Below are 12,200 nucleotides of genomic sequence, written 5' to 3' on the forward strand. Positions count from 1 at the left end.
CTTTGCTTTGCTAAATGTTTATAGTGATGCATAATGAGTTTTGACTTCTACTATAGTGCTTTATATCTGTAGCTATAAGTATATGTAATAAAGTTATAATAATGTATACATCTCCCTACAGCACACAGTTATAAACAGCTATGCAATATCATAAGTGCTATTTGTCAGCTGTAAGTAAAGTGACAAGAATATGACACTATTATTAACAGATATAAGTAACTATGAGTAATTAAAAGGTGCTATGAACATTATAATGCTTTATAGACACCTTATAAAATATTATGAGTGCATTCATAGGGCATTATAAATACAACCTTCATAGAAAGTGTTACCAAATGTACTTTACTCTTTAAATAAAAAGGTAATAAAAGCAATTTGTGTTTGTCAGAATATTTAATGTGCAGAGATTCTACAGGTCAAGTAAGCATTTCATCACAAAAGATGAAATATCAGAAGTTATAATAACTTTATCCTTCCCTCTGAGTTTTCTTTTACTCGAGTAGCAAACTTCAGTTTATTTTTATTTACTGGCTGAGATGTATTACTTTAGTATTTCCAGTTCCTGATGCATATTACAGAGGGACATGTACACTTTAACTGCACTACATTTATGAAACTGCTGCCATTATTACGTGGTTTACTTTTTAGCCTAAAAGCATACTGATTACTTCCTAAAATGTAAAGTAATAATTTAAATTAGCCATTTCAAGCAAATACAAGCAACTACAACTATGCAGCTTAATGATCATTTTCCAGTGTTTATGTCGATACAACACATAACTAAGTTAGGTTCCTGTTTACTTCTTGTTTTTGTCAAAACTTACATTAGCACATGTTAAATGAATTCATAATGAAAAAAATCCTGAATCGAAACTTTTTAGGAAGCCACATTTCTGTGGCCACCTGTCGATCAGGTTTTAGAGGTCAGATAGCAGCTATCTATTCCAGGCAGTCAAAAAATAGCACTTTTATGAATTAAACAACAAATGTGAGAAATGTGTGTATTTAAAAAACTAAATAATCCTCCAGAGAGTTACCATAATTTTAGTTGTATTCAAGCAGCCTATGAGGCCTTTAGTCTACAAAACTGTTTGATTTCAAAAGATTAGAAGGAGATTTAACTATATATTAACTAAATATTAACCACAGTCAGAAATGTGGGCTATCTTCTGTGTGTCCATCAGTGCATTAACCCAAGCATTGTCCGAAGGTCAGTAAATGCTGCTTTGAATGAATCCATGCAAAATATATTTAAACAGGAAGATCAGTTTTATTTTGAAGGCCAGGTCTTGCACTTGTACCGTAATGTCTTGAAAACACACGGGCTCTTGCTTTTGTGGTGGCTAACCGCAGGTCTTAACTTCAAGCATTTAAGAGTTTTCCCAAAATAATAATAATAAAGATGGACATCGCCACGGTAAATGAGCTTCCTTACGAGGATTTTGTGAATATTTTTGGCAATGTGGTGGAGAAATGTCCAATTATAACAGCTGCGGTGTGGTCTAGGCGTCCCTTTGGTAGCTTAAATGCTTTGGAGGCTGCAATCAGTGAGTTCATCGATGCCCTCCCAGAATCAGGTGAGACATATTTCAACTTTTGTTTCAGTTTTTCTCTCTTTCAAGGGGCCTGATGCGCCCCTACATTTAATTCTGGCTGCGCGCAACCTGTCGCCACGTGTCCAGGTAAAGAGGGGATCCTCAGGTGTCTCCCGGACCTCGCGGGGAGGGACCTCCAGAACGGCACCTTGACACGGGAGTCGCGCGAGGAGCAGGCGCGAGCCGGAATGGATGCCCTCAGCTCGGAGGAAGCCTCGCGCATGGCTCGGCTCAATGAGGAATACAAGGAGCGCTTCGGATTCCCGTTTGTCATCTGCGCCCGGATGAACGACAAAGAGAACATCTTACGGCAGCTCACCGAGCGATGCAGGAGCGAGCGCCAGGTGGAGAGAGCGCGAGGAGTGGAGGAGGTGAAGAAGATATGCCGCTTGCGACTCCAAGCTCTGGTGCTCAGCGACGCTCCCAACAAGTTATGAGATGATGTTGGATGTACAGACCATTACCATTGTTGTCGGGCTGAAATGCATATATTCTTTATTCCAAATTTATTATGAGAGTTACTCATCTATTAAACTTTATAATGAATTCTTCAAACACTAAAACAGCATTGATTCTACTTTGACCATTTACATGCGAGGTGTACCGAGACTCTCATACGTTTCAGTTTGGGGCAGCTCGTTGTGCTTCATTTAGACACCTTTGTCTCCCCTCTAGTGGTAGCGAACGGTCAATACACTAGTCGGTGTAGAAATAAAACATGATGGCAGGAATTTCGCGGATTCATTCTACAGACAATCTTGGGGGGGTGGCGGGGGGGGGGGAATAGACAGGGAACAAAAGCTCATCAAACTTTGTTCTTAATAATAAACTACAATTTACAAATTACAATTCTGCTTTTGCATTAAGATATGCAGTTTTATATTTTGGTACACATTGGTGACTTTATTGTTATACACAGTGAAATAATCCCACGAGTCCACATATGAGGGAATATATTTTTTCAATAACTACTTCCGGTTCAAAGACTATGCTTATTTTTTTGTACGTCTTAGGTCGTACTTATCCCAACTATCTTGGAGAAATTGAAAATGCATACCAAACAAAAGCTCGAGTCTCAGGAGGGAACACGTGGACACTGATACACGGAAAACACACTTTCTTGACATATTACGCACATTTATAAACATAGTTGTCGCCTATTTGCCAGGCCTCATTTCTTTCTGAAGTGATAACAATAAAATGTAAAACTTTGACACCATGCAACTCTCGTGTAAAGTTCTCAAAGAGGAGAATGGAGATGGTTGTCTCTGTGTGCCATCTGGTGTCCAACATACCTCAAAGCACGAATGAAGAAATGTCCCTTCAGTCCAGAAATGTCGCACTGTGAGATCCAAAAATGGGACTTAAGGTGTGGAAACTCAAAGGGGTCCGTGGAAAAATGAGCATTTTATAGTTAAAAATGGCATCTCACGCTGTAATTCTGAAATTGGAGTTGTAGGGAGAGTCCATTATCACCCTGTCTGCTTTAAATCATAGATTTGAGTCCATAAAGAGTGAAATGGTCCTTGAAATATTACTTAATACTAATAAGGGGTCTATGCGGTCTCTCTGGACCCAGAGGCCGAGAGAGTGTGACCGTGTAGCGGGGAGACAGGGGGGGTGGTGCTGAGAGGTCCGTTTGTGGAGGACACCCCTCCCGCGGCCTCCCCCTGTTCTCCAGAGGTGATGGAGGAGTCCTGGTCCGGGTCGGCGCCCCTCGCCCTTCTCCGGTCCTCCTCCTTCTTCCACTTCATGCGCCGGTTCTGAAACCAGATCTTGATGTGTCGCTCCGTCAGGCTCAGGGTCAGCGCCAGCTCCACGCGCCGCGGCCTCGAGATGTAGCGGTTGAACAGGAACTCCTTCTCGAGCTCCAGCAGCTGGGCGCGCGTGTACGCCGTCCTCGTGCGTTTGTTCTCCTCCGTTTCCGCCATCACGTACGGCCCTAAAGTGAGACAAAAATCCCACTAAAATCAGTTCAGTCAATTTAATACTCACTGAAATAATCGTAATACATAACCAGAATATTTAGTATTTATTATATATAATATATATAGGCGATGTATTAGCCAGCAGTATTTAGTTTGGTTTATTTGCACACAACAAAGCTCCTCTGTCAAAACATCATAATCGACACAAGTTTTATATCGAAAATGTACAAACAATAAATTGAAAATGACCATTGCACGACTGGCAGCAAAGATGATGCTTTAAGAGGTGGTGGTAAATTGGGCGATGGCTGTGAGTGAATATCAAATGAAAAAATAAAATAAAATCGTGAGTAAAATTAATAAATTTATACGTAAATACACAACCATTTGTCTTACATTACGTTAGCATAATTGCTTAAGACGTGGTTTGACTTACAATAATCAATAAAAAATACCAATGTGCATGTCAAAAATTGTTTTCAGACGTTCAGATATGACTGCAGGCAATTAGAGGCTAACTACATGCAGAAAAAAATAGAAAGAAAGAAAAAGAAAAGTAGTATATAGTCATATAATAATAAAAATAACAAATAAGGAGAATCTTTAAACTTTATATACATAATATATAAACTGTGTTTATATTATAGCTACTTACTTTAGAGACTGGACTGAGATTAAATGGTTGTTGTTCCCTTTTACCGTGGGGCAAAGTAGTAGACTATTCAGAATAAAATATCCCGGTGCTTATGGTGACCCACATCTTAAAATTCACTGCAGGAATCAAATGAAAAGACCCAACAACAATATAAAAGTGTTTACACTGTGTAAATGGTGTGATTTGTGATATCACAGGGAGCAAACACAAGGTCCTTTTAAAGTGGTTTAGTCACTGAGACTATCACGCGAGCTTTTCCAATGGCTCAATTTTTTACGGAAACAAACGGTGAAATATTTTTAAAAAATCCACTAAAATGCATTTAATTTTTCCTCATTTCAGTCGCTTCAAAATGCGCTTTTATTTTTATCTTACGCACTTCTAAAACCAGTCACATTTAAATTTGGTGAGAGCAGGAAAGAATGTGTTACACTGTTATATTCCCTTTTATAAAAACTGGGATTAAAAGCATCAACATAAATTTGCTCTTGTTTCACAGTTTAATGCATGTTTATTAGACATTAACGCTTTGGTCCTTGGTATTTGGAGTATTTGAGAAACTTTTAGACGATTTTATACCAGTTACTTTGAAATAAAACCAAATGCTGGTGCGAGATTCACTGTTTTAAAACTTGCTGGTGTAGTTTATTGACGTTATACTAGAATTGTTACAGATTAATCGCACGTCTTAACAAAAGGTGGCTGCATGAATTTATTTAATTCTGATGGATTTTTCTTCATGGGCTATAGTGGAAAGGAAGGAAAATTCTCAAGCACTCTTTTTCTGTACGCACATCTGCTCGTCCTGTCCGTGAACGTTTATCTACTGTATAATCTCAAGATGTAACATTACATTTCAGCGTAAGTATAAAAAGGTCTTTTCTTTTTACCTGTGACCACATCAATCATAAGCGACTGCTCTGTGTTTAAGAGCCTATTATACTCCTCTATAGTATCCAGTCATTCATGACTTAAGATATGCCGAGTTGTGAAAACGGTCCGCGAAGACAAAACCCACAATTTTGTGTCGATAACACCTGATAACAGGAACGCTGACCTTCCGGGACTTTTACAAATTGACTGACAAGGTAAACTGCAACACCCAAGATCATATTGTTGGGAGCATGATGTCAGTACAGGCCTCGGAAGGAGCTGAAACTCACTTGTTCACACTTGAGGTATGACTAAAGGAAGTTCTGTAGGCATACCTCATGGGTTTCATTTAAAACTCGATTCCAATTTTTGTAAAAATAAAAGAAAATCTGTTGAGAAATTCTGCATTCACTGGTATGTTTGGCGGTTTACCTGCCCACTGTCCCTTCCAGGTGTGTGAGTGGGATTTAGTGGTTTTCATCCAGGGGAAAGGGAGGTGGTATCTGCTCTGATCCCCGGCGTCACCATAACCCGGAGGCTGGAGGGGCTGCTGCTGGAGGCCCTGCGGATGGTGGAGCTGAGGCACGCATGGATCCTCCCGCATGCTGTGCAGACTGTAAGTAGGGGCGATGTCGGGAAGGCTGGCCTGCTCCAAGGATCCCATGGCCGGCGGTGTGTAGACGGAGTGGACCTGTCTGCTCATGTAGAGGCATGGCGGTGGGCTGTGGCTGTAGTCATCACCCTGGGGTCTCTGGTAGGCGCAGGAGTCTTTAAAAACCTGAGTGGGGTAATAATGATCTTCCCGATTCATGGCTGGCGAGGACCCGAGGCTGTGGGGCCGTTTGCGCGCACATGTACCTGCGCCCTGCCTCGGCGTAGACCTTCAGCTCTACCTGCCTCTGGCGCAACTGCGAGGCCCGTGCAGCTCCACACAGGTGTGTCACTCTGTCATCATGTGACTCCACAGCGCCCTGACCATTGGTTTCACTGTTTGCTCAAAACAGCAGACCTATAGCCTCCCAGTTTCCAGGATATTCAACAACAGCTAGTGGGATTTTTTCAGTAAATTGAGCCGTCAGCGCGTAAATCAGTGCCACTCTGCAAATACCGCAACGTTTACCTGGCATCTACCTGTGTCTCCCCCCCCACGTCAACAACAGACAAGTGGGCAGGTGACTCTATGGGAGCCTGCTTCCACGCACACACAGAAAGGAGTAACGAGGTTAGTCTAGAGCGCATGGAAGGAACACGTTTCTCATGTAGGACATATTGGATTGTCCTCAAACAATGCAGCCATCGACAATTTATACGGATATATCTCTTGTCTGCAAACTGCGGTTGATAAATCGATATGTATGGGCGCAAACATTGGTTGACCTGCGAGATAAGAGACCTGGATGGAGACAGAGTTGTCTTGGAAACTCAGGTGAAAAGCTCAAACAGCACAGGCGTATTTCCACGGCCTGCTTTTTTTCCTCATTCGGCCGCTCTTTTCTGACGTTTAAAATGTACCCATTATACTTTTGTAAATGCATCATTTAACACCATTTTGCGCGCGAGGGCCCACATTCCCAGCACTTGGCGACAACAAACACAAAGCTGCCGGGGCTCGCAGCACTCTCGCCATGTTTGCTGGCCATTAGTCTGCAGCGGCCGCGCGCTCGCCCCATTAAACAACAGCTCTCGTGGTAAACCAATTAGGCTGGAGTGAGCGACTGAACTCAATTAACCGCCGCGCTCACGGAGCGTGTCTCCACAAACTCTCTGCTCACCTGCGCCGTCACGCAACATGTCGAGCCCCCCCCCCCCGCTATAAGAACGAACCTACTGTATAAGAAGATCATGCTTTTACCTTGATAGTGAGCATCAATAGACTATTTACACTGAGATCTTCAAAAGCAATTATGGCACTTTCCACGATATCTTAATGGGGCACTCAGAGGGGCAATAAAGTTCGAGTAAACCAATTCTATGCAAAACACCCCCTGCACTACGGCTTAATGGTGTTTATATTTGATCATTGTTTCAAAGAGGAAGGAAACAGTTAACCGAAGCTATTCTCCAGTACAGTGGACACACACAACGTGATTTATGAAGCGTGATGCGCGTTAAACGCATTTTAGCCGACTTTCCAGACACCGGACTTGGTGCGTAATGGCCTAAGCGAGGAGCGAGTGGTGAAAGAGACTTGTGTATAAAACGCTGTGGAACAATAAAAAAAAAAAAAAAATAGGCTCAAACACAATGAGGCAGGCCAGATGGATAGGAAATGTATAAGCAGTACTACAACGCTTTCAACGCTTGAGCAAATGTCCACCTGCTGCCCCGAAACCCCCCAAAACACTCAAAAACACACGTCCGGGTTAAATCACTGGATAACTATTAATTTACCAACACTACTACTGAAGTTACAGCCTTATTAAATCACAACTAATCTTTTTCTTTTTTTTTTTTCTGCTACAGGCCACGGGGGCTAAGTCACATGTAGGAGTGTCAGGAAAACATTTTTTTTTCTCCTTTGACAAACAAAACCGTTTCTGATAGCCGGTATATACATGTCAAAAAGTTGGACACGCGATAAAATGTGCTTACCCAGTGGCGACAGCAGCATGGCTTATGTAAACATTATGACCAGTGAGTAATGACAGAAGAATGGTAATGACAATATAATTGAAATCAAGCCTCCTTTACTGTATGGAACACCGAAACACATGGGGAGGGAAACAGATATGTTGGTCGAGAAAGGGTTTCCGGGATGCTTGATTTCAGATTAATTCACACTTTAGCGAAAAGCCAGAAGAATAAAAATGTTCTATCTTGGCTACGTGCAATCTAGCGGGAACTAAACCTACTGTAACCTCAAAAGTTTATAATGTGTAGGGCAGTTGTCCACCTCCTCTGTATGTGAAGAAGAATTGGTTAGGTTTTTTTTTTAATCAGCAGGAAGATAAAGTCTTAGTCCACATCTGCACTCCCTGAGATCTCTGGAGAAGTAGCGCTCCACCACTACCAGTATTTTAGTCATGGGGCCTGTGTCGGTCTTTGTCTCTGCTCCGTCCATCAGCGTGTCTCTTGTCTTTGTCGTCTCTGTGTCTGTATCGTCTGTCCTTGTCCCTGTGGTCCATTTTCTTATCTTTGGTTTTGTCCCTGTGGTGATGCTTGTGGTCTGTGCGGCCCCCTTTACTCCTGTGGTCTCTGGGAGGTGTTCTGCTGCGGTCGCGGCTTCTGTCCGGGGACTCGCTCCTCAGGCGCCCTCTTGTGGAGGAGTGTCCGGCTCTGGGCTCGCTGGCGCGGCGCTGCAGGCCGGTGGAGCGCAGGGTGTTGAGGAGGAAGCGTTTGTTGGTGCTCCGCAGTGGGCATTTCAGCCTGACAGGTGAGTGAACAGACATTTGTCTCAGTGCAACGCAGAAGGTTAGACATGTTACCTCTGTAACCATTAGAGACACAGATGGATGGTCTTTACAAGACAGATAAGCTTTAAAAAGTGCTCCTATAAGGTTGTCCCTTCTGCTGATGACACTGCGTATCAGGATTTACTGCCCCTTCCTTCCTTTGTTACCACACGTGAAATTGATTTTAAAAATCAACATGTGGTGGGTATTTTATATAATAAACTGACATTACATCTTCTTCGTCAAATAAATGATTCAGTAATTTTCCACAATACATCGTATCCGAAAACAAAGCCAAAACAAAGGCAACTAGACTCGTTTTGGCTTCTTTAGTTTTAACATTTCACCCACTGAGTAGCTTTTTCAGTCCTACATGACCAGAGGAGAGTTTAGATTTTTAGTTAGAACGTCTGTATGTGGTGCTCACTGGAAACTCACATAACCAGGGTCCGTTAACAGCCAGACCTCCTCATGTTAAACTGAACAATTCTTCTTATTACAGGGGAGTATCTGAATGTTAATTTGTACCAATGTGTATTTCAGATGGGTACCACCCACGGATGTTCCTGATAAACTCCTCACCAGTTATTTGGGTGAAACGTCTTCATGAAAACTCAACAAGTCCAGCATCCCTTGTTTTAGTTTATTTTATTTTTATTTTTTGGATATACCTTCATCTGGATGACTAAGTCTCTTTCTCATGTCTCATCTTTTTGACTTGCACAGCAGGACTTGGATTCATGACTTCATTATTTCTAAAATCCTACATGCACCTCTCTCCTGAACTGAAGACTAATGATGTTAAGGGATAACAGCATGAATGTTTCACCATATACAGCATGTCTGATTTGTGTGACTAAACGTATTTGTTCTGATGTATTATATCGGTATTTTTTTCCTCTGTCTCTCTTGTAAAACAGGCTCTTAAGGTGACCTAAATAACAATCTATCATATTTGATTAAACTATTTTAACTGGTAATTTCACCAAGAGAAAATAAGCAATCATATTAATGCATTTGGAAAGGTGCACTGACCAAATCCAACTTCCCAACATTTATCAGACTCATTATGAAGATGTTTTCACTCCTTAGCAAATTGCTTATTTTGTTCATTTCATTCACTGAGGACACAGAGACCTAAGAAGATGTATAACACCGCATTACAACACATTTAATGGCCCTGGAAAGGGGCTCCAACACAATTATATAACACAGTCCTAAAACATTAACTCAGTGCAGGGGACAGTAAATTATTTAGCAAAGGTGGCATGAAAAGTCAAGATATCTAACAGCACAAAGAAATAAAAATATGAGCCACAAAGTATGACAAAGTACAGCATATAGTGAAGCTGTGGGAAGCTATTTAATCCACATAGGGTTTCAATTGTCACTACACTTTTTTTTTCTTTGTTGTTGAGTCTTAATGCGCCTGTGCACCATTTTCATTGAGGCCAAGTACAATAAATAAATTCATGTGGGAAGTGTAGCTTCTATTTTTGTCACAGAGCAGACAAGCTAGCTGAGAGAATGTCCACAGAAACAGGACAAACTTTGAGGGGACAAAATCTAAACACGCCACATAAACTCAAGTGACAGAAACACTGTAAGAGTGTGAACCGTGGTGACTGCAACACTTTAAAAAAAACAGTCAGAAGAGACGATAGATTGAAGATACTCTTACAAAGATTTTTATACTTTGAAAGCTAATAAATATCCTGGTTTGAATTTAGAACTGGACTTTTCTCCTTTCTTGCGAGTAGTTTGACCATCTGTTCTGATTTAACTGGAATTGAATATTTATATAAACCTTGTTGATAATCGGCTGTTTAACATTTAAATGAAAATCATAATATTAATAGAATTTACTGTGTAGCCAAGTTTCATTTTTCCATATACTCCTGTATCTGTCACGTAATGTAATGAGCCTGTTTCAATGTTTTCAGCGTCTTTGTGTTGCTAATGTCATGTGACACACCTGTCTGTGAGACTCTTCCTGGTCATGTGACCCCCCTCGAGATCTATAAGATACTGTGAGCAATTTTGCATGATTTCAGGATTTCAAGTGATAGCCACATTCAATTGCACAAGTCCTCTTGAGTGCCTCAGATGCCTGCTTACACACTTTTGTTCAATTTTGAGATCCTTAAAAGTAAAGAGCACCAGAGGAATATATTGTTCAACCGGAGCAGCACTCAGCGGCAATTTATTTGTGGCTTTAATCAGAAATACTACTGGTCAAACAAGACACTCATAAGTGACATATGTGTGTAGGCAGATAGAGATGGCATGTCGGGCTTGGTGCTCACCATCCTGCGGGGCCCATGGTCTCTGCTCTCACCCGAGCTCTGTCAGTCTCCTTGAGGAGCTCCTCTATTGCACGCCTCCAATGATAAATAAAGAAAAACACACAGGAAGAAAAAAGAAAACAGTCATGTGAATGGGAGGATATGGGGAGAAGCAGAGGACAAAGATGGCGTAAAACCTCAAGGGGGAGCCATGGGGGCTGGAGGGGGGTAATTTAATTAAGTGAGCGAGAGAACAGAGCGATGCGGAAAGTAGAAGAGGATCATTAGGGGAGAACGAGAGACGATGTCCTGGTTTGACCCGAGCTGCTGAATCAGCAGAGTCCCATCACAGATTTAGCCGACCTTTAAACATACGGCAAGGGTATGAAAGCAGCGTTTTCCTTAGAAACACTACACACTCGTCTTAAAACAAAAAAACAAAAAACAAAAAAAACAAAAACAACAACAACAAAAAAAGAGAAATGCAACAGCTGCGCTTTACAAACACTAATTGATGAAGCGGTTTTGGAGGAAAACTAGCTTGAAACGTGTGCAAACCGCAGCAACAAGCGTTAAATGAAGATGAATAACAAGAAGGTTGCATACTTTTCCAGCTCATTATCTTCTGCCATCTCTTCCTGGGCACTTTCACGATGCTGCGAGTAAGATTTATTCAAATAAAATCAATGGAGAGACGTCAGTTATCGCAGCGCCTCTTAATGTTTACCTCTCCCATGGGGTCCTTCAACCGAGGACCCCGTGTTTATGGCTGCCCGGAGAATTGCCGGATCGTTTATTTACCCATCCAGTCTTGATTATTATTATTATTTTTATTATTGTTATATAATATCTATTTGAGCCATCTTGCAAAATAAATTGACGCGTCAAAAATAGGCTGAAGTTATTTTAATACGGTTTAATACCATGAGATCTGGTGTTTAGTGTCCGGTGTGCTAACTGTGAAACAAGCATTTATATAGTCTAAAGTGAAAGTATCACAACAGTAAGCAGGATCTCCAAACACCGGTAAGTACAACAACTTCTTCTTAAGACAACACGATAGATGTGGTCGAAATAATACTAACTATGAAATAAAATGATTTTAATGTAGTTAAACATATTTTTACAGTTCTACTAGAAACGTTTTACACTTGATTTTGAATGTTGTATGTCAAAACTTACTACAATAATAAAAACATAAAAAAATCTGAAAATTCTTACTGACTTGAAGACCAGTTGTTTATTACCTTTTACTTCATAGTGGATATGGATTGACATTTACCCTAATAGCATAATTTCCTAAGTCATATTTGAAGGTTTTCAGAAAACAAGAAAAAACACCATTTTAGCAAGACCATTATATATTTTTTTATTAATATTTTAACACTAAGTTAACAAAAAATGACTTAGACAATTATGCCATTAAGCTAATGAAGTGTTTACCTGGTGCTGAATTAAAAAGCGAGACAATC

At 40.9% G+C, this 12,200-nt stretch overlaps 3 protein-coding genes across 3 annotated transcripts; 1 reads left to right on the top strand and 2 right to left on the bottom strand.

The window, feature by feature from the left end:
• Positions 1 to 1,266: 1,266 nt before the first annotated feature.
• urad (ureidoimidazoline (2-oxo-4-hydroxy-4-carboxy-5-) decarboxylase) lies at positions 1,267 to 2,362 on the top strand. The gene is made up of 2 exons (XM_047567801.1): positions 1,267 to 1,577; positions 1,683 to 2,362. The coding sequence occupies exons 1-2, from the start codon at positions 1,403 to 1,405 to the stop codon at positions 2,030 to 2,032; spliced, it is 525 nt and encodes a 174-aa protein (XP_047423757.1). The 5' UTR covers positions 1,267 to 1,402; the 3' UTR covers positions 2,033 to 2,362.
• Positions 2,363 to 2,397: 35 nt separating this feature from the next.
• pdx1 (pancreatic and duodenal homeobox 1) lies at positions 2,398 to 7,577 on the bottom strand. The gene is made up of 2 exons (XM_047567798.1): positions 5,484 to 7,577; positions 2,398 to 3,537 (listed from the first exon to the last, which is right to left on the bottom strand). Exons 1-2 carry the CDS (start codon positions 5,860 to 5,862, stop codon positions 3,152 to 3,154), a joined length of 765 nt encoding a protein of 254 aa, XP_047423754.1. The 5' UTR covers positions 5,863 to 7,577; the 3' UTR covers positions 2,398 to 3,151.
• Positions 7,578 to 7,721: 144 nt separating this feature from the next.
• Positions 7,722 to 11,486, bottom strand: si:ch211-140b10.6 (protein POLR1D-like). The gene is made up of 3 exons (XM_047567802.1): positions 11,335 to 11,486; positions 10,750 to 10,824; positions 7,722 to 8,417 (listed from the first exon to the last, which is right to left on the bottom strand). Exons 1-3 carry the CDS (start codon positions 11,358 to 11,360, stop codon positions 8,069 to 8,071), a joined length of 450 nt encoding a protein of 149 aa, XP_047423758.1. The 5' UTR covers positions 11,361 to 11,486; the 3' UTR covers positions 7,722 to 8,068.
• Between the last annotated feature and the right edge of the window lie 714 nt (positions 11,487 to 12,200).

The sequence above is a fragment of the Mugil cephalus genome, chromosome 18 (assembly GCF_022458985.1).
Source record: "Mugil cephalus isolate CIBA_MC_2020 chromosome 18, CIBA_Mcephalus_1.1, whole genome shotgun sequence".
NCBI classification, from domain to species: Eukaryota; Metazoa; Chordata; class Actinopteri; order Mugiliformes; family Mugilidae; genus Mugil; species Mugil cephalus.